At 35.6% G+C, this 23,829-nt stretch overlaps 1 protein-coding gene across 2 annotated transcripts in view; it reads right to left on the reverse strand.

Annotated features, from left to right (window-relative positions):
- Positions 1 to 23,829, reverse strand: part of EPHA6 (EPH receptor A6) — an 893,594-nt gene that overhangs the window by 156,830 nt on the left and 712,935 nt on the right. For both annotated transcript variants that reach the window (XM_049710017.1, XM_033433353.2), the window contains one exon: positions 9,351 to 9,412. In XM_049710017.1, coding sequence (XP_049565974.1) covers positions 9,351 to 9,412 — 62 coding nt within the window. The remainder of the gene's footprint in view (positions 1 to 9,350; positions 9,413 to 23,829) is intronic.

The following is a 23,829-nucleotide window of genomic DNA, read 5'->3' on the forward strand; positions in this document are numbered from 1 at the left end:
AAGAAATTAAAGATGATGCAAATAGATGGAGAGATATACCATGTTCTTGGATTGGAAGAATCAACATTGTGAAAATGACTCTACTACCCAAAGCAACCTGCAAATTCAATGCAATCCCTATCAAACTACCACTGGCATTTTTCACAGAACTAGAACAAAAAATTTCGCAATTTGTATGGAAACACAAAAGGCCCCGAATAGCCAAAGCAATCTTGAGAACGAAAAAAGGAGCTGGGGGAATCAGGCTCCCTGACTTCAGACTATACTACAAAGCTACAGTAATCAAGACAGTATGGTACTGGCACAAAAACAGAAAGATAGATCAATGGAACAGGATAGAAAGCTCAGAGATAAACCCACGCACATATGGACACCTTATCTTTGATAAAGGTGGCAGGAATGTACAGTGGAGAAAGCACAGCCTCTTCAATAAGTGGTGCTGGGAAAACTGGATAGATACATGTAAAAGTATGAGATTAGATCACTCCCTAACACCGTACACAAAAATAAGCTCAAAATGGATTAAAGACCTAAATGTAAGGCCAGAAAGTATCAAACTCTAGAGGAAAACATAGGCAGAACACTCTATGACATAAATCACAGCAAGATCCTTTCTGACCCACCTCCTAGAGTAATGGAAATAGAAACAAAAATAAACAAATGGGACCTAATGAAACTTCAAAGCTTTTGCACAGCAAAGGAAACCATAAACAAGACCAAAAGACCACCCTCAGAATGGGAGAAAATATTTGCAAATGAAGCAACTGACAAAGGATTAATTTCCAAAATTTACAAGCAGCTCATGCAGCTCAATAACAAAAAAATAAACAACCCAATCCAAAAATGGGCAGAAGACCTAAATAGACATTTCTCCAAAGAGAAATGCAAATCAAAACTACAATGAGATATCATCTCACACCAGTCAGAATGGCCATCATCAAAAAATCTACAAACAATAAATGCTGGAGAGGTTGTGGAGAAAAGGGAACACTCTTGCACTGCTGGTGGGAATGTGAATTGGTTCAGCCACTATGGAGACCAGTATGGAGGTTCCTTAAAAAACTACAAATAGAACTACCATATGACCCAGCAATCCCACTACTGGGCATATACCCTGAGAAAACCATAATTCAAAAAGAGTCATGTACCAAAATATTCATTGCAGCTCTATTTACAATAGCCCGGAGATGGAAACAACCTAAGTGCCCATCATAGGATGAATGGATAAAGAAGATGTGGCACATATATACAATGAAATATTACTCAGCCATAAAAAGAAACGAAATTGAGCTATTTGTAATGAGGTGGATAGACCTAGAGTCTGTCATACAGAGTGAAGTAAGTCAGAAAGTAAAAGATAAATACCGTATGCAAACACATATATATGGAATTTAAGAAGAAAAAAAAATGTGTCATGAAGAACCTAGGGGTAAGACAAGAATAAAGACACAGACCTACTGGAGAACGGACTTGAGGATATGGGGAGGGGGAAGGGTGAGCTGTGACAGGGCGAGAAAGAGTCATGGACATATACACACAAACGTAAGGTAGATAGCTAGTGGGAAGCAGCCGCATGGCACAGGGATATCAGCTCGGTGCTTTGTGACTGCCTGGAGGGGTGGGATAGGGAGGGTGGGAGGGAGGGAGACGCAAGAGGGAAGAGATATGGGAACATATGTATAACTGATTCACTTTGTTAAAAAGCAGAAACTAACACACCATTGTAAAGCAATTATACCCCAATAAAGATGTTAAAAAAAATTAAAAAAATAAAGGATTCATGTAGAAACCTGAAAAAAAACAAAAAACTCTTAGGGCTTCCCTGGTGGCGCAGTGGTTGAGAGTCCGCCTGCCGATGCAGGGGACACGGGTTCGTGCCACGGTCCGGGAGGATCCCACATGCTGCGGTGGAGTGGCTAGGCCCGTGATCCATGGCCGCTGAGCCTGCGCGTCCGGAGCCTGTGCTCCACAACAGGAGAGGCCACAACAGTGAGAGGCTCGCGTACCGGAAAAAAAACCTCTTAGTGACATCTTCTGAAATATATTATAATAATAATAGATAACATTATGGAGACCTTAATATGTGCCAGACATTATCTAGAAGTTTTAGGTCTATTAGCTATTCACTACAATAAAGTCACAATGACTATAGGAAGTAGTTATTGCCTATTCTTGACCTTGTTTTGTGGATGCCAGGCATCCTTGAATATTCTCTTTTGCTTAAATGTTTTATCCAAACCCCCAGCAAATCCCATTGGCTCTATGTTCAAAATACATCACAGAATCTACCATTTTCCATCAGCTCAACTGCAACTATCCTAATCTAAGCCACCATCATCTCCTTACCTGGATTATTGCAAAAGCCTCCTGATTTCCCTGCATCCATCTGTACCTCACTATAGCCTCTTCTCAATACAACAACCAGAGCAATCCTTTTAAAACATAACCAGATTATGTTGTGCCTCTCCTCCAAACCCTACAATGGCTTTCTGTCTTACCCAGAGAAAATTCAAAGTCATGTCAGTGGCCTACAAGATCCTATCTCAGTGGTTTTCCAATCTGGATGCATATTGGACTCAAATGAGGGAAGTTTTAATAAATATTGATGCATGTGTCCCAGCCCAAGAAATTCTGCTTTAATTCATCTGGGGTGCAGTCTGGAACCTGGGATTGTTAAAAGCTCTCTAAATTGAACGATTATAATGTCCAGCCAAGGTTGAGGACCATTTCCCTCTAAGATTTGATCCCCTTTCTGCCTCCATCCACTCTCTGACTTCAGCTCCTACTGTCCTTCCCTATGCATACTCCATTCTAGCCATAATGATAGGGTGACTGCTATATTTTATCATCCCTACTGCAGAGTAAAAGGGTCATTATTAATAATTATGAAGAGATAATAGGCATGACTTAGCACTGACCTAGGAAAAACAAGCGTATAGTCATTGAGCATAAAGACTTACTTTGTTGTTCTACAGGTGTAAAATGCTCCCACCTCAGGGCCCTGGCACTTTCTGTTTTTACTCTCTGGATTCTTTTCCCCCTTGTACCCACTTGGTTTGTTCCCTCACCTGCTTCCCATCTTTACTCACATGCCACTTTTCAGTGAGACCTTCCCTGTCTACTCAACATCGAAACCTAATATCACTTCCACTTCTACTTCTCCCGTTTTATTCTTCTCTACTATCTGATGTACCACATATTTTGTTGAATTCTTTATTTCTCTTCCCACCAGATTTTTAATTTCTATTTTGATTGCTTCTGTATTCCAAGCTCCAGAATAGTGCCTGGCCTACTATAGTTGGTCAACACATATTTGTGCAAAAAATAAATGAATGATGAATGATTTATCAGCCGTTTAACACTGGGCCAGTTACCTAATTTGCTTTGCATCAGTTTCCTCATTGGTAAAGAGGGGATAATAGTAACACCTACCTCACAATGTGGTTGTAGGCACTAGGTGCTTACCTAGTGCTTACCATACTTAAGGCATGGGATTGGAATAATGCCTGACTCAGAGAGAGCACACATAAATGTTAGCTACATTAGTTGGTTAAAGATACTCATCTTTGTTTTTACTTTAGCTACTGACTCCTAGACCACACATGGAAATTGTCATCCCCGAAATTACCTCACTTCAGAAATCTTAAATGTCAATCTAAGGTGTTGGTAAACTGACTCTCTGAAGAAAAATAAAGCAAACAAGTTCTGATGTGTAGCATTTGCCAATTTCTGTGGTGTAAATACTCCCATCGTGGCCAATTTCAAGCGACTACCTATTTAACAACCAGCTCCCCAAATTTCTGACTATTTAATCATCATCTCTTACAAGCTGGTATGATCTGGCTCTAACAAACCACTGCCAATATCTTACTTTCTGGCCATGTTCTTTTCCTTAGCTCTCCCACCTTCATACACAGCTATACTTGCTCTTCTACCTAATAAAGACTTCCAGTCCATAACGGCCTAATGGCCTCTTTATTTCGGCCTCTTTATTGCCTCCTTTGTCTAACCTGGCTTCACTGGTTGCTTACTTGAACTACCATCGCAATTCCCCTGTAGTACTCTTGTTCTATTGTACCTGTTCTACAAACAATAGCCTCTTTTATCTCCAGCCTTACATTGCGGAGGGGAGGGGAGCGGTCAGTTGTTCCTCTAGGAAATCACAGAAGTATGCACACCACTGCCAAAACACTCACGTTCTCTAGCATCACCTGGAAGTCAGCAGAACTAGTTAATCATTTTGTTTTCTCTAGGACCAAAGATGGGGACTGGCAGGAGTGGAGGAAGAGTGCCTGTAACGAATACAAATCATTGGGCCAGCAGTCCAGAAGATCCTCTCCCTGGCCACTTACATTGCATATCATTAAAAGCCTTGGTAAAGATTTTCAGCTGGTTACCCTTGCAGGGGTCCTGAAAACTCTGTGTTCTTGGAGTAGAACCTGATTCTGATGGTCCTGTTTTTTTTGTTGTTTTTTTTTTCTCATCAGCAATTTATCTTTTTAACTTCAGCAATTACTCTAAGCATTCACCTTCAATGAAGATTTGTCCTCAAACTCCCACATAAACTTTCTTCCTACTTTGCATAGAAATACAATAGCATGAGGTATCATTTTCTTAAATTTAATGCATGTTCCTCATAAATCCCTCTAGATCCACAACACACAGCTCCTTCAAGTCTTGGAAAATGTGGAGGTTTCTGCTACTCAAAGTTAATCCTTCACCAGGGTCCTTGATTTTGTACCTTCCCATCTCCTGAGATATTTTGCCTTAGCAGTTTAACAGTATTTTCTTTGATTTCCTAGCCCTCAGTGTATAAATTGTCTAAATTATTTTCTATCTTAAAAAATGCCCTTGATTTTCCTTTTGGTCTACTAGCATCTGATTTATCTCTTGCCTTGCCATCTCACCCACTTTTCCCCTAAAAATTGGTCTCCACCTGCCAATTCTATTTATATTTTAGTCTCATTTTGCCCTCTACAGTCTGGCTTCTGCCTGGGCCCAACCCATTAAAACTGCTCTTGTTGAGATCTTGGAGGGCCACTTAAGAAAATGTCAAATGCCATAGATGTCTAGTCTCTGCCTTAGTCATAGATATCATATAGATGTCATAGTCTCTGTCTTCCAGAATTTCTCTGCTGCATTTAATACAACTGCTTGTTTGCTCCTGCCTGAAACGCTCTGTTCTCTTAGGTTTGGGATGCCATGGCCTCCTCTACCCCCTTGCTTGTCTTTTCACCTCTCATGGATGGAGATGCCATCCATGCCACTTCCTCAGGTTGGTATGCCACAGAGTTCCAACCTTGTTCAACTCCTTTCCTTTGTCTAACATTTCTTCTGGAAAATATCATGGTTTGGGTTTAATAACCACTTTTATTCTACTGACTCCCAAATCTTTAACTTTAGTCAAGATTTTCCTGTTGTGTTTCAGATATATCTTTCTAATTTTGTCTGGACGCTTTCACCGCATGTTCCATAGGCATCTCAAAGGTAACAAGACCCAAATTAAACTCATCATCTTCTTCCAATGACCAGCCCATCCTTTTCCTCCTCTGTATCTTTATTTCAGTTGGTTGCACTACCTTCCACATATTCCTCTTGCTCTCAAACATCCTTTCCTGAGTGTGTTTTTGGCTATGGTTTCCTTACTCAATCTGATTCTGTTTGCTTTTTGTCTTTATTAATTTCTCCAATGTTTTTCTTGTTATTATTTCTGGATGACACTTTCTCACTTGCTTATGTGATTGTGCTTTATAAGTAATGTATGTATATCTTTTTCTCTTATGTCAAAGGTTTAGAGGGCTTCCCTGGTGGCGCAGTGGTTGGCAGTCCTCCTGCTGATGCAGGGGACGCGGGTTCGTGCCCCGGTCCGGGAAGATCCCACATGCTGTGGAGCGGCTGGGCCCGTGAGCCATGGCCGCTGAGCCTGCGCGTCCAGAGCCTGTGCTCCGCCGCAACGGGAGAGGCCACAACAGTGAGAGGCCCACGTACCGCAAAAAAAAAAGGTTTTGAGATGGGAGCAGGATGCTGAACACAATATACCCTCTTGAACTGAAACCAGTGGTGTTGTATTTTTGTATAACTGAGTTTTGTGATATAATAAACAAATCCACATTCAACAAATGTTATAAAATAAAGGAATAAATTGTTTGTGCTTGACACATGATATCTCGAATTTTTAAAGTAATTTATAACTATTTTTATTTGGATTGCTAGTTAATATTGTTATAAAAATGGAGGTCCAAAGATTTAGGGATAAGCAGTTGCCAGGTAAGTGCCGCCACAAAAAGTGTTTATGAAATCCATATGTATAGATGGAGAGAGACTGTACAGGGATAATGGTCAAGACTGCATTCATTCACACTAGTGTATTTCCTTGGAAAAGTTAGGAAAACCTGCACATCAGTGAGGTCATATCTTCTGGGCAGTTAGGCTGATGCTCCGCTTGCTAAGTCAGGTTGCATTTTATTTTAAAATTTAAAACACATACATACTTATGTACCTACCCACTCCCTTTTCCCACACGTACGTGCACATATACACACACGTACACACTTACACACACACATACTTACTTAACCACGCCACACTCTCCCTGCTAATATATATCTAGAGGAATGTCCGCAAGGATTCAAACAGTAGATTTATGAATTTGGTGCAATATCACAGCTAGCCAGCCACTGCTGCTGGCACTAGATTGTAATCTTGTACTTCGTTTGCTACCACTCTGTCATATAGAACAGTGAATTGAAGTGATTTTCAAGTGGTGTGGGAGACCAAGGGAAATCTTTTCCAGCTCCAGTAAGCACAGAACGCTATTAATGAGCCATGGATGGCTCCCCTACTGTGCCGTGCACTTAGCCACTTCCTCCTCTCTGTGCTAACAGAAGCTGCGATTATCAAATTCTGAAGCAGTAGTTTGAAAAATGACTTCGCTTTTCAGAATTTGTGGGATATATATATTTATATATTTTATTTCTGCTAGCCGTGGGGAGTTGAATATCTGCTATTGACCTAAAATTTATAAAGCACTTTGAGCTTCTGGGATATAAGAGATATGATTACAAAGAAAGTAAGAATCCTATAGAAGAGTAAAAAGGGAGTATTGGCCCTATGTTTTTTTATCCCATTCATATGATTTTTATTTTAATAGAAATTCTATGTGAGGAGGGGACCCAAGACCCCATGGGAAGATGGTAGTGGACTTATAAGAAGTCATAAGTAATTTAATAAAAAGAATTCAAAGTGTATGAGAACATGGCTTTTGCATTCAGAGACTTGAGTTTCAATCCTCGCTCCACCCTTTACAATGTGTCAGCCATTATTCTATACGCTTTATAATAATCAACTCAATCCTTATAACAATTGTATGAGGTGGATACAGTTAATATTCCCACTTTATAGATGAATAAACAGAGGCACAGAGAAGTTAGTCACTTGCTCAAGTCACAAGGTCACACAGCCAGTAAGTGGCAGAGCCAAGACGAACTGAGATAATATATGTTAAGATTCTCAAGTATTAGTAGTGGTAGCCACCATTATTTGAACATTTATTCTTTCCCAGATTGTATTGTGTCTATCCTACGTGGTGCATAAGAGCTGAAAAATATTAGTTTTTAAATCTTAGATCATGAAACATACCACTTATAAACATGTAGTAGGATGTTTTTAAGTAAATATTTTACTTATATTATCTTTTCTTTATAACATGTTTTAATTGATTGATGATTCAGCAGGATAAAAAGTATATCTGAAGCTAACATTTCTCTCCTAATTTGCTCGTGGCAGTCATTTGACCCATTTTTCAGCAGCAATTTAAATGAGTGTCTGTTACATTATTTGCCATTATATTCAGCTCTAGGATATAGTAGATTAAAAAATCCTATCTGAAGCGCCATTAGATAATAAGTCATTTTGATATGTATCTGATAAAAATTAGTTTCTGGATAAACATAATGGGAGGGCATAAGTATATATGCATTTCAAGTACTATAGGTGGTCCTAAAAAATTATCCTAAAGTAATTTAGCACATTTACAGGAGAAATGGATACAAGCTATAAAATAACATTCTGAGAATGGCTACAGAAAAGAACAAATAGTTCACGTCCCTAAACACCTATGAATTTCATTTTGCCTTAAAGAGCATACTTGGTTGAGGGTATGCATTCCGTGAAGAGTACTGCTCGATAATAACTCGACAATTTTGCTGAATTCAGCTTCTGGCATTGAATCTGGACATCAAGTCCAGTCACAGTATAAATATATTATCACTGCTAATATTGAGAGCAGTTGGAAGGAGAGGGCATGGGACCAAGAAAAATAAACGAAAATGAGATCAAGGGAGAGAGGTAAGATGCAAACAGAACTTGTCCAAATAACACTGGACAAAAAATGAAGTGAAGAAAGAATGCTTGAGATTGTTTATTCCCATAAAAAATGAAGAAAAACATATAACACATTTCAAATAGCAAAAGTCCAGTCATTTTATAGGTAAGAAAATTGGCTATGTCTCTGTAGGTAAATATATATTAAGGAATACAGTGACATGCACATATGTGACCTCTGCTGGGGATGCAAAATACTCTAGTGACTTTTCTAATATTTCTGCTTTTTCCAATATCAATGAATATTTTTGTAGCATACATTGGCTTTTTAAATGTTAAAAATATTATAAACACATTTTGAATTATAACTTCATGGTACCTTCTCAGCTGTGTTATTCTGTACCACTATATAAAACAAATGATTTTTGTATATACCATACTTTCAAGGATAAGTCACTTAAAAAGAGTGCTTTAAAAATTTTTGTTCTAAAACAAATCTCAGCCAGAGTTTCATTCTTTCTCTTTTTGTTTTCTAAATAGTCAGCCAACGAACTTAGGAAGGACAAAGCTGATAAAATCCACTTTCTGATATGAACTTGAGTCATTATTGGTAAATATACATCAATTTAAAGGGTTCAGCATTATAGATAATGCATAAAATATCCTACTAAATAGTTAAATGTGATAAAGCAAAATGAAACTCAGTTGCTTCACACAGGCTATGTGAAGCTACTGAATTTCATTTAATTTCTTTCTTTATAACATCATTTGAAAATATGTATATATTAATATGGCAAGTGAATTTATAGGAGAAATCAATTATATTCTCATGTGTATATATTCCCCCCATCCTCTTAGTAACACTCTAATGTATCACAGTATCAGAGAAACACACCCTAGAGAAAATCCTGCTATTCTTCATGGAAAAATCCATGAATAACATTATGCAAAAATTAATTTATGATAAATGTTTTAAATATAGAACTCAGAATAGCTTATTTAAATGCCATCAGAAAAGAACACCTCACCCGTAAAAAGGAGTCTAGGGATCCATTCTCCATATATTCCACCACAATCATTACTGGTCTGCCTGCAAAGAGAGCAAGAGAACACATAAGAATTACAGCAATTACAGAAATATGTGCTGCAGTTAGAGATTTCCAGCTGTGGCAGCTAAATTATTTGTATTTTATTAATAGGAACTTCATTTTCCAACACGCTTCTATAAACACATTAAACATACACATTTCTCCGTTTCTTTATAGCATTATTTCCTTTGAGTTCATAAAAAGAACATGAATTACAATATGAATTACTAAGTAATTAAGCACTTCCTTTTCTAAAGCCCTGCAATCACTTGTTCAGATTATGTTCTTTTTGTCCTGAGCTTTTCCTTAAAAGGCAATCAACGAGCTAAAGTCAGGGTTTAAGCAGTTACTATAGCTGCTTTGGCAGTTGTGGTACGTCTCCTCCAGTGATGCAGTTATTATGGCTGAATTACATTAGACCGGGCATTTCTGAAATATTCCTAAGGCAAAGCAGAAAGGAGAAATTCATGAATTCTCTTTAAGAAATTATAAACCATCAGTCATAGTCTACTTTTAAGGGCTTTTAAGTAGAAAAACGTCAGTAGATTGATGAATGCTACAAAGTTGGTGGGACCTGTAGTAGTTCTTGATCATCTCTTTATTGGACATAGATTAGATCAACAGAACAATGATGGTAGTACATGAAAAATAAGTAACTTCTGATTTCATAGTCTAGTGCAGAAGCTAAAATCAGAAACTGAACATCATTTATTTCTTTTTTATCATATCTATTTGCAATTGTTACAGTTCCCAATACACCTCTATTAGATAGAATATTTGACATAAGTAACTGATTTGTTTCAAAGAAAAGAATCTATTTGTTCTGCTCAATTGCCCGAGTTTAAAAGATAAAGTCTTTTTAGGGAGGGAAAATGATATTTACCTGAAATAAACATGTATGACATATTTACTTTTTACTTCTATATTTCTCGCTTCTCATTGGCATTTTTAACAATTCAATCTGCACTGTGCACAGAGTTTTTCCTCATGAGCACAAAGAAGATATGGAAAGAAATTATGTGTACCAGTGACGGAAATATTAGATCTCATATTGTAATTCATGTCCCTTTTATGAAGCCAAAGCCTTGAGGGTTACAAAGGGTGACTGGAACAAATTAGTACAATGTCTGCAAATGCTAGATTTTACATTTAAATCTGTATTTTAAAGAAAGATGTGGTAAAGGTTAAATGTAGCAATAAAGTTCCCAATTTATCATGCATAGAATTAGAACCCAAAGAAGTTTTCCATTTTGGCAGATTTCTATAATGTTCCTAAAAGTCATTAATTTCACCCAAATACAGATAAAAAAAAAACTATATCAGAAAATATTGAGGTCAAAGGAACTGTCAGAACTACTGTAGGCAGGGATCTAGAAGATCCGGGTTTTAAATCTGAAAGTTTGTCATGAAATCTTTTATTTGGCCATGGGTTTCAGAGAGCTTGCAGACAGGAGCTTGATGCAAATGCTTGGTTAGCAAGGTAGGGAAAACTAAAAATTATGAGTCCACTATTCCAGTTTGAATGATAATGGATTCTGGATGTTAAGGGGAAAATTTGGGTTATTACGATGACTGCCCAGGTTCTTTCATCATCACACCTTTTCAATCTATCTTGACCATTGATGTCAGAGAAACATATCTAGTTTTCTAAAAATATATTTTAAAATAAATAAAAATATATTAAAAAAAACCCCTGACATTCCCTAGGAATACTATTATTATCCCTGTTACACAGATAGAGAAATTGAGGCATAGTAAATTAAACTACTTGCCCCAAATCAAATGGCTACTAAGTGGCTATCAAGCAGTCTGTCTCAGAGTTTAAGCTCTTAACCTTTATGCCAAAGGTGCCTCTCAGACATGATTTATAGATCAGAACTGTGCGGCCCATGCTGTTAGGCAATCCTCTCCAGTGATGGACCTCTTCTCTTCTAACTAACCTTATCATCTACTGCTTCATCAACTGTCAGTATCACCTATACTTACTCAATCCTATCTCCTTCTGCCTTTCCTTTTGGTATTCCCCTGCCAGGATTATCTCGCAACTTGCTTCTTTCCCTAATCACACTCACATCTCCCTAGAATTTATACACTGCACCTCCTCCATGAAAGTCTCCCACAGCCATTTCCTATGGTTGCACTCCCATCACATCTACTGTCTGCATTATGAAATGTGTGCCTGGTTTTGTATTAGGTTGTTTTTTTCCCTCATCTTCCCGCAGATGCTTTGTATCCCCATTCACTGGGTTTCTCAAGGTCATCTCCCATAGAGCTGAGCAGAGTAGGTGCTTCATAGAAACAAGTTGATTTTTCTCATCAGTTTCACAATTCCTAACAGAGTAACACTGAAGTACTTCAGCAAGATTCTAATCTATGTGAATACAAAGTACTTGGAAATTAGTGCTATCTGTACCTCTTTGGGAGATACTTTATACAATCTTAAAATTCATCAGTGACAAGTTTCATCTTCTCATTAAAGATAGTAAAGAGTCAAAGGAAGACTCCCCTGGTTTCTTGTAAATTAAAAGTTTCACACCTGAGCTCTGAGTCTTTTGTATTTTGTTCAGTAGCATCATTTGAAAGCAAGTGTTATTAAACTAAGGAGTTATTTTTTTTGGAATATCGCTGGTTATCTAACCTGTAATTTGTTTCCTAGTGGTTTTCTACAGGGAAGTTAGATACACTGTGAAGATTACAAGCTTACAGTCCATGATTACATTTTATAATCAAGAAAGTAGATAGGTATGAGGGAAATTATGAAAGTTAGGGTGATATTCTTCAAATATGTGGTTAGGTGTGAGAAGTCCATTGGTAACAGTGCTTTTTCTGTGTTATTTTTAAATATGTGAAAATTATATATTATACTTTTGCTCTTAGAAAATACATTTGGATGTGATTCTCTTTTTTTTATATTTTCAAAATATTTCAGCTTATTTCCATTTTTACAGTTTTAGCCAGTTACCCTAAGTGCCTCATGTCACAGGATTAGCCTAGTCTTTGCATTGTACTGGAGTCAATGGACAAGCTCCAGGATTCTTAAATGTTAGCCAAGTCTCAAAATCCCCAGATCTTTCTTAGAAGCCTCATCAGTTGAAGAGATCTTCAGAAATACTTTTACAAGTCACACGAAAAGTGAAGTTCTTTGGTTTTCCTTCATGAATAGCCCAGATATTGTTATGGATATTTTAAACTGCATTAGAATCAAGATTCGATAAGAAATCACTTATATTCTGAATGCAATGAATCACAAAATGCCATATCATCTTTTTCTGTTATAGAGAACAATAATTTTCTTTAACTGAGACTTTTATAGACTATTAACAAATGAATCTTTTTCAAATTTGCAGCTTCTCAATACTTACGATGATTTTGATATAGGTATTGAGAAAACAGATAATGATAAGGCTATTCTTGTATTGTTGTTAAAGGAAACAAAAGAGAGGTATTCTTTAAATGTTCCAGGGAAATTCTGGGGAAAATATTTTGTGAGTGAAACAGTGCCCACCTTTTTTTGGCCTCAGAGAAGACTCTGAAAGGAGATTACAGATTCAACATTTTCACGTAAGTAATGAGTTTGTGCTGGATGTAGTGTTTTGTATCAGTTTGGCAATTTCTAATGTGTAGTCAGTAATATCAAGAACCCAAACAAATCTCAACAACCCCCAAACTCTATCACAGATTTAAATCAATCTAGTTTATTTAATGTTATAACACGTCTATATTTTGTCTAATAGGTAACGAAATTTATGGCAATAATTTGAATTGACAGGTTGCCTGTATTTTCTTCCTCCTAAGTTGTAATTCAGGACTTTTTGAGCCAGTTATTTAATTTATTTCTACTCCCTGTTTCTGCTGTACTGATAGTGAATTATAATTATAATCTCAAATGGATTTCATAATAAATGAAATAGTTTTCTTATCCCTCTAAGGCATTCAAGAGATATGGATGACACAAATTTGAACAAATTTATATATTAAATAATTATTTTTATTCACAAGAAGTAAAATTGGAGGATTGTTTTCCTCTTAACACTGTTGCCTGATGATTATCAGATCATGTCCCAAATGAATCTTATTCTCAGTGAATTCAAATACAAACTTAAAAAGATTTCCCTTGAAACTTCTTTTCCTCCTCTATTTCTGTTTTGATTAAGACACCACCATCCATCTAATTACCCAGGTATGAAACCCTATTGTAATATTGGATTTCCCACTTAATCAAACCCTTATTAGTCCATAAGTTGTTAAGTGGTGCTGATTCTATACAAAACCTATTATCACTGTCCACATTCTGCCTTTGTTTTCTCTTGACGTATTACAATAATCGTTTACTGGTTGTACCTGTTAATGCTTGTATAATCATTATTTTAAACATTCAGTGATACAGCAGATATACATATTTAAATGCCTACTATGCATCAAGTACTCTTCTGGTTTCTGAAGAAACATCCTCAATCAATACAAGATCCTGCTCTCATGGAGTGTATAGTGGAAAGGGGAATAGAAATAAGTAAACAATTACTATAAAGGACTAATGTCTCATCCCTCCTTTAAAGACTGCTTTACATATTGTATTTTTTTCTTCAGGATTAAGGTCTAAACTACTTGGCAATTACATTCCTTCACAATCTTTCCTCGACCTTTGTTTCCATGTCATCTTTTACAGCCCCAGTTCCCCACCTCCTGTTTTTCAAATTCTCTAGGGGACTCAGAATTCCCTAAGTACGACTTTACTTGGACCTTCCTCTTCTCTTTGGAAGACTGCCTTCTCACTGTCTTCATTTGGTAAAATCATATACTTACAAATAAAAAAAAGAACTTAAATACCATCTCCACGGTCAACTTTCCCGTGAATCACTTTTTGTTTTAGGATGACTCTGATGGTTTACTTTTTCTTCCATTTACATCTTAAACAATTGTATAACACTTATTAGGTATGGCATTGATACTAACTACAAAGGTGTCTGCCTTCTACTCTAAAATGCTGCTGAGGTCAGGACTGGGGCTTAATTCTTCTCTGTAAGTTCACTAGCTACATATAGCACAGAGTGAGGCACAGAGGAGGTACTCAACTTAATTTTTTTTGACTGGAATGCCAGAAGGAACACACAAATAAAGATGTTTTCTAAGGATAATTCTAGCCCTAGAGCAGAGTTACTGAAATAACAGAATGGCAAATCAATAGACTTTAATCCTAAATTACTTGTAGTATAAAATATACAGTTTTGAGGAAAAAAACAATTCCAATTCTAGCTATGCTACCTGCATGATCTTGGGCAAGTTATTTTAGCTCTTTCAGTTTCTGCATCTATAAAAGGAGGATAATATTACATACTATATGTGATTTTTCAAAGGAGTAGATGAAAAAACGTATAATTGACACAGAGTCTGGCAATAGTTGCCGCTCAAAAATGTTGGTGTACCTTTACTTTCTTTCCCTTTTGGGAGTAGTTATCTGCTTCCCCCTTCTTATTACAATTGTTCACTATGTAGAAAAAAATAGTTTTATAAAAATGGATCATTTCCGTATTTTATTGTACTTTGGCATTGACATAAAGATTCTTTTATATCTTATGGCAAAGTGAAAATAACTGCTATTTACATGTTTTATATGATACAGTTAATTCCCGGTTTTATCACTGAAATCCTTGTGTCCCAGGCAAATTGGGATGGTTTACTATCTTACACCTTGTGTGCTCAGCACAGTGCAGTTAGAAGATGTGGGATTAGAGTCAGGTCGCATGCTATTGAAGACTCTTCCACTTGGGGCAAGTGACCTTTCATAACTCACTTACCTCACTGCTTCAGTCTCCTCATTTGTACACTATATACATTCCTCATTTGTATATTTGTATATTTTTACATAATAATAATACCTCCTCCATCTCATGAGATAGAATAAGTCACTGTGGAGGAGGTGTTAATCCACCTTCTCCATTGAGTGAGGTGTGGGATTAAATGAGATAATGAGTTTACAACACAGAGAATAGTACCTGATACTATAAACATCAAACCACCCAATAACAGCTTAAAGAACGAATGAGTAAATGTGAGTATTATATCTTACCTTACCGACTAGATGTTGAATCCTAACCTAAGAAGTGTTTTTCAGAGTGAAGAAGGTTCATTACTGAAAATGACTAAGATCAATATATTTAGGAATTTTCCTGACTGTCTCAAAGGTCCACTTAAATTCTTTACACCTGAAATCAACAGGTTTGAAGTTGCTTTAAAGAACAAGATGGTTTCTCCTAGAGTAAAATAATCAGAACGGGTATTTTCTTACTTTAAATACCATACTATAATATAGAGTTTCTTAGAAATAGCTTCTGTAGGAAGTAGATTCTTATTCCTATCTAAAAAGTCATCTTGTGTCTTCTGTACTCTATTTACAAATTTGGACCTCTACCAATATACCTTAGATTACGCTGGAATTGCTTTTACCCTTAGAACTATTTGAAACCCCTAAATCTATATAATAATTATTGTTAATTTGGTTCCATGCTTTCTCTTAATTTCTTTATTTTGCTTCTTAAATTCAGAAGTGAGCCAAATAACCTTGGATTAATGCTGAAGAATAAATTATTTTATTCTGTGATAAAACAGCTGAGCAGAAATTAGGAGGGTTGATTTGCATTTATGAAAACAGTGGCACTTCTAGATTTGTTTTAGAGTAAATCTAAGATGTGAGGCTAAAGAAATGAAACATAATTTTCCTGACAGTTCCAGAAAGCAGTGGCATACCGTCTGTATCAATTAACTTCAGTAATATTCAGTACTGCACTTTTTCTACTGGAAATTACATACGGGCAAAAAGATTTCTCTTTAACTACAAGTGTCTTGTTGGCAATGAAAGTTACTGCCAAAGATGCCTAATGTTAGACTGTGGTTTTCAACATAAGACACTAACCATATTGCAAAATTTTAATAACATATGAGTTTTTAAGAATGGCTTTCTTGATTTTTTATTACATCCACATGTATAAAAGTAATATGTGATAATGATCAAATTAAAAGCACACGCATTGAAATTAGTTGATTTATGACGTTTAGATTTCCAGTTATTATGAAAGAAATAATTGATTATACAATAATCTATAGTTTAATTACCACTAGGTAGCAATGAATAATGAACATATCAGAGAATTCTCATGACTTGAAATACTCTGAAATGTTCAAAACATAAACATGAAACAGGAAATATGTGCTAAGTTTTTCAAAACCACATTAAACTGCATGTCAAATAAATAATTTTATGCCGCTTTTGTTCTTGGTTTCTGTGAAAAATTTTTGTGTGGGTAATTAAAAAATAGATACTACATCTAAATCAGCACATATGTAATAATAACTGACTTAAAAAATAAGTTTTTCAGTGTGCCAGACATTGTTCTAAGGGCTTTACATGTGTTAACTCATTTAATCCTCACACCAACCCCTGTGGTGAGTATAGTCACTAGTTCAATTTAACAGATAAGATTACGGATGTACTGCGAGTTTAAGGAACTTGTCCAAGGATACACACTGGGCAATTGGCAGAACCAGGGCTCGAAGCCAGGCAACCTGGCTCCAGAGTCTGAACGCTTGTCCATCTTGTCATATCCCCAGATAATACTTGGGTCTCCATTAGTAATTTAGAGCACATGAAGCATTACCCCAAATCTCTGTGCCTCATCTTAGAAACACATCTGGGAAAGCCATTATGGACTGGGCATTGTGTTGCTGCCAAAGATATTTTGTCCTTGAGAAGTTCTAGGATTTTAAAGCTCCATAAAGCCTTATGATAATCTATATAAACAGGAAATGTGTGCTAAGGAAACTTGCTGGAATAGCCTTTAGATTTTGCTTTCCCCATCGCTTAAACATCAGTTTATGATAATGATCTTAAGTTTCCTATACAAAGGAATGTTTTCAGAAAGAGTCCTGAAGCTTTGGGAAGAAAGTGTCATATTTTCCAGTAGTGTTTCAAATGTTGTGCTTTACTTCTGGCTTCAAAAGTGTGTTGTGATTATATAAATGATCAAATATTCAGCCTTTTGGTCTTTTGTATTATTCACTAATCAAAAGAAAACCAACAAAAGATTTAAAAATCAAACAAACCTCTGGACAAGATATATTTAATCCTAACTGCATAGGTTATTTATGGTGAGATTTTAATTATAATGGAGAAAACATTGTTAAATGAATCACACATATGATGTAAATTAAACTACCAACTACTTTTCTTTTCCCTGCCCCCCAGGAAACTTACTACTTATTTCTGAATCTTTTCTGCAATTCTTACAAAGGATTTAACTTTTTTGTTAATGTTCAATTTTGCTAAATACACTTTCTGTAAGACCTCTGTGAATAGAACTATGAAAAGTTAACATTGTGCCACAGGGCAACTTCCACTGTGCTTTGTCTTACAATGCAAAAGAATGAATGCTGAGATGAGATGTGTTTTACAACAGGTATGGTCTTTCCCCACCTTTCTTACGTTCTTAAGTGGCCCAGCAGCCCAGAAGGGCAAGCATGCTGCCCTATGAAAGAGCAAGAGGCATTTAAGCAGCTCAGTTTCTTATCATGTTTTCCAGTAAGGTGAAAACACACCAACACAACACTTCCAACCAACACAAAGATTAAATACTGACTCACATGGAGACTAAGCTTTAGCAAGCTGTGTAAAGTTTCTCTGAATTTTTCTTTGGGAGAAGACAATGGCTCCTGGATGAATCTTTTGAAAGTGTTGATAGTTTCTTTGAATAGGACGAAAATAGATGGTATAATTTGTAATAATAAAACATGAACGTCCCTAGCGGGTAGATATATGTTCTCAACTGAGAATTTAAATTGTCATATATATAAAGTCTGGATTTTTAAGATTCAAACTTACTGAAATGATCTTTAGATAAAAGAAACATTTATGCTAATAAGAAAGAAGAGCGAAAGTCAAAGGCTAAAACTATTTATGGAATCTGAAAATAGGAAAGTAAAAAGAACTAGTAAAAAGAATCTGGAGATTACTTAAAGGCTCTTTTAAGATTTTTCATGTCTTTCTGGTAGGAAACAAATAGAAATTCTCTGTAAATGTTCGGGAGCTTGATATCAAATGCATCCTGCTGCTTTGTTTCCTTTTTTCTTTTAAATGCACTATCAGTCTTACATAAAGATGCTGCTGTTCACGATGTCTTAAAATATAACTTTATATATAGAACACTGAGTTTTTAATAATCTGAAATTCTTCATTGATGGACTTCAGGGTGTCCAGAGATCTCCTGAAATTGTATACATTTATTTATATGATCATATGTCCATTTTCTTGGAAAGGAGAGTCTATGTTATTTTTGGCCAAGAAACAAAGTATAATCCATAAGGAATCTGAGTCTATGACCTGTACCACAACATCATGACTGTCGGTCCATAGGAGCCCTTAAACTCATAGACCCTGCAACTGATTAAAGTTTTTATAAACTGAATGATACTTGAAGGTTCAAATTACACCTTCATTTTGTAGGTGTTCCCATCCTGACTTTTCTTTTTCCAAATGATATTTTCAAGTTGTCTTAAATTTAAGTTTTAATTCTTTTCTAACCTCTTGTGTATTTCTCCTCAAGTAAGCCAAAGAACCAAAAGATGACACGCATGCTCTTTGGAATTCACTGACTTTTAAGCAACAGAGGAAGCAGACTGAACACAATCTTAATGTTATCCAGCTAGCCCTTCTTGCACTGGTTTTGGAATCTACCAATATATGCCCAAAAGTGTTTTTAAGTAACTTTAACCTAGCAATAATAGTGTCGCAAACACTTGAAGGGGGTTGTTTATGGGTGTATAACTAGAAATACAGTCACTCATGTCACCTTCCTTGTGCTTCTGTTGGCTGGGTATGTTCCCTTTGTCATTTTATCAGTGACCGTCTCTTCTCTATGCCTTTCCACAGGCCCGAAATAGAATAATCTTGGGTTCCTGTCTGACCCTGCTTCAGAGTCCCTACCCTAGTTTTCAAATAGTTGCAGTTTACAGGATTTCCTTCTGAAGTCTGCAGCTGAACAAACTTTCAAGGAAGAGTTCTCCAGGAGACACAACTGTGCAGATGAGTATTGGGTAGGGCTTACTGGGGCTTGAAATCACACAAATGGCAAGGAATAAAGAAACCAGGAGTTAAGAATTGAGATGAAGGTTTCTCTTTTCACGACAGCTTACATTTTGAATCATTTATTCAGGACCTTACTTTGCACATTTAATCCAGTTTATCCTATTCCTATTATAATTAGCTTTTGGTTTAAGCAGGTACACACAAAAACACTCATTTACACACATCTTATTCAGGGTAATTGGCAACAATTTCAGCTGCAGAAATATATAAAATATACACCCTTCAATCAAAGAAGAGTCTTTTTTTTTCCCTGAAGACCTCTTACTTAAAAAGTAAACCAAAATCTTATCTTTTATGTATATTTATTACAACAGTATTTGTTAAAGATAAAATAAAGCAAATTGCCATATATACTACAGAAAAATATAAAAAGAATAATTATCCTCAGGAGAACTTTAGCAAGCAGAAATGCTGTCAAAAGTGATTAATTTTGAAACGCCCAATTGTAGATTGAAAACAAAGTTACTGACTTTTCTTTTAGGATGCCTGAACATACAAAGAAATGAAATGGTTTACTTTGATTTTTCTGAACTGCAGTTTGATTGTATTTAAAAGGTATATACTTTTCCACTGTTGATTTCTCTTGGCAAACTGAGTTCATGTGAGTTTTCCTTAACTCATTGTATATTCCTTCAAAGTCTGCCATCCAGTCTTTTTACTTATTTATTTATTTTTTTACATCTTTATTGGAGTATAATTGCTTTACAACGGTGTGTTAGTTTCTGCTTTATAACAAAGTGAACCAGCTATACATATACATATGTTCCCATATCTCTTCCCTCTTGCATCTCCCTCCCTCCCACCCTCCCTATCCCACCCCTCCAGGCGGTCACAAAGCACCGAGCTGATCTCCCTGTGCTATGCGGCTGCTTCCCACTAGCTATCTAATGTATTTGCATTATTGCTTTTCTGCAGTCCTCTATATGCATCAAGATATGATAATATTATGCTCACTAGATCCTAGATTCTCTGCAGCTTCAACCTTATTTATTTTTCCTGGCTTATTTCTAATATCTAAACTATATGCCTTCTCAATAAAAAAATTTTTTGACTGGATAATAGTGCATGCAATATTTGCCCAGACTCCATATCAGATAGGATTTCACATGAAATATGGAAAGGAAAATACTGATAATCATTGTTAATAGACTTTGAAGACATTTTAATATTGGCTTAGCACTGTAACTCCTTTGCTATAGAAATGGCCTAGTTGGATCTGTTACTGGTTTATAGAAAACTGGATTGTGAATTCATATCTTAACATTACTAGTCAGGGGGACAGTAGTGAGGATATGAAAAAGTCTGCCTATTTGAGTATAAGGCTCATTCAAATCTCTTTGCTAAGGTAAAAATAAATAAACAATATTAAACATGACTATTAAATAATCATATACCTAGTAATTACAAATCTGATTTTTGAGTCCCCATGTGTTCACATTTATTTTTAAACTGATTCAGAGTAAGCAGTGAGGAAGTCTCACAAAATTGACAAAGCAAGAAGGTGAAGAGAGCTATTTACCCCATCTTTGCCGTTTACCTTGAACCTAACACATGGCATGCAACAGAGAGCAGCTCAGGTAAAAATGTCAAAAGAGGTGTTTTATATATAGCATTATATTTAAAGCATAGGTAGACAAACCAAGATGGTGTTTCAGAAGAACATCCCCTCAACAATTAAAGAGCTTCCAAGACTAACCACAAAGGAAGTATTAGGAAGACCTTCAACACTGATTTTTATTTTTAGAATTTATCTATTTCTATATCCCACATGCTGCCTGTTTCCTATGCTTTCTCCTTTGTAGGCTTTGCTTATAACTGAAAAAGCTTCTTAGTTTAAGGCATATATCTGAGTTTGGCCTAGAATCTAATCTATACATATGAATTACTTCAGTAATGAAAAATATTATGAAGTCTTCCACAACTGACAGAAAACTGCTAGAAAAATGTAAGGTAGAATTTTTGATCTAATCATACTCATCCTAAGATGTTACTTTCTGAGTATAATGAATATGCCTTTATATTTTATAAATAAGTCTAGTTTTCAAGACACATTGTAATGTTTGGATCTTATGTAAATGTAAGATATCACATGATGTCAGATAGTTATTGCTGTGAAGTAACAGGGAAGACTGGACCAGTGCAACTTCCATATATTATTACACCATCATTATCAGTGCATAATTGTTTCTCAATGCCTTTATTACTCTGATTTTCTTTGTTTGTGGTAAGCATATAAGCCACTAAATGTGTAAAGGCAAAGGTGTCATAAGATAAGTCATCAGTCTAAGACCCTATGTATAATCAATACTCTATGGCATATAAAATGTTCTACCCACTTTCAAATACTCTTTGATTATAGAAATAAATCAAAGAAATAACTAGATGGAGCAAAGAGAGCTAGCTTATTTTAGGGTATATACCTGATAACATATTTCTAAGAGGGACATTAATTCTTTTCAAGGAGGTAGAATTTAATAGGGAAGAATACAATGGAGAAGAGTTTGATTCAAAAAATATAATTTCACTTATGTCTTTCTAATTTCTCCTTTCTTTCTCCATCCTCTTTGCTTCTCTCAGCTCCCCTCCCCACTCTCCCTGCCTTCTCTCTCCCGAGATTTTCCTACATTGGATGACTACTATTTGAAAAGCATTGCAATAAATATATGAATATACTTGCTATTCAACTTTCAGCCAATTACTTCCTGGTATTTTTCTCTATTTGAAACTAAGAATAATAACCCTTTACTATGACCTTTCTAGAAATGTAAAAGGTCATATAAATAATTGACAACCATTACATAAATACTGATTTCAGGCTTGTCTGCTTTCTGGTTCTCATGATTCAGTGATTCTCTTATTATTGCAGTTAGTGTAAAAATACATACTGCAAAAATATTGCTCCTTGATAGCACAGTGTGACATGAATGCAAAGAAACTATTTTATATAAGACATAATCATGTATCTCATTTAAATTTGATTAAGGAAGTAACTGGGAACTAAATTAGCACCATCATTAGAACAGATTTTGTGATTCCTTGAATGACATAGCAAATGTCTTATAAGACCCTAAAAGTACTGTAACATATAAACAATTGGTAGAAAGCAAATTAATTTCTGCCCAGTAGGCATCAACCTTTGGCCAGCTTTTTAAGGTACCATGATACAGGTCAAGGAAGGAAGTGCTTTCTGCTCTCAAATTGATGTCCTAAACCTGAAGAGTCACTCAGCTATTAGGTGGCAAAGAAATACTTTAGGGTTCTTTTTTTTTTAATATGAAATAATAAAAACTTCTCATATCATTGCTTCATTCCTCTTCATACAAAATATAAAGAGAATTCTTGGGAAATAAGCTATAGTTGAATGGAAGAGGATAAAAATCACCTTAGAAATCATAGCAGTGATTACTGAAAAGTACCAGAGAAAGTGTACAGGGATCACTTATCAAAGTGATATAAGTCAGAAAAAGTGAGTTGAGTTAATTTCAGTTTGAGGGAACAAGTTTAGATCTATACATTTTTTATGAAGCAATTGCTTTACACCTGATTTGTATTTAAGTCATGGAAACTGAACTGGGTTTTCTTTCCCATGAAGGTTGGAGGCAAATCTGGCTTAAAGCCTAGAAGAGGGCGCTAGATGTTCTTTTAGATCCCTCTCGGGAAAGTTGTTTTGTGTCTGTGTTATAGAAACACCATCTTACTTCTATCAGGCTCAGTGGCTAAATGACAAGCGCTGTCATTTTTACCAGTGATGTTGAATAATTCAAGTCACTACTGATTTGTAATGTCATTTCTGCCAAATATACCTAAATCTACCAAGATTTGTCATTAAGAGTTAAGTTTGTCATTAAACTACAAATCGTCTGTTCATCTCTTCAATTCCAGTCACTGAAATATTAATAGACATGAATGCTATATTTTTATATTTGCAGTTAACTCTGAGAGCTCAGTTTATATAGATTTTTATTTCCATTTTTTTGCAACACGACCATCACTACTACCACCAACAATAAAATTCGTGTGCAACTGATACCATTGTTTTTCTCCTAGGGAGAAAAAAGGTGGCATAACACTCATTAGAATTAAAATTGCTAGTTTTTATTTCATATAATTTTGGTTCCTACTTATCAGTGGCATTGCTGGCTACAAAGTCTGCAACCACTTTAGTAATTATCCAACGATAAAACCAAATGACACTAAAGCATATTTATGGTTGTTACTTTTTGTATGTTATAACTAAGTAAGCAAGGGTAACTGAAAGGCAAAAGAAAAAATGTCAGTGTAATA

Source organism: Orcinus orca, chromosome 5, assembly GCF_937001465.1.
Source record: "Orcinus orca chromosome 5, mOrcOrc1.1, whole genome shotgun sequence".
In the NCBI taxonomy this organism is placed as follows: Eukaryota; Metazoa; Chordata; class Mammalia; order Artiodactyla; family Delphinidae; genus Orcinus; species Orcinus orca.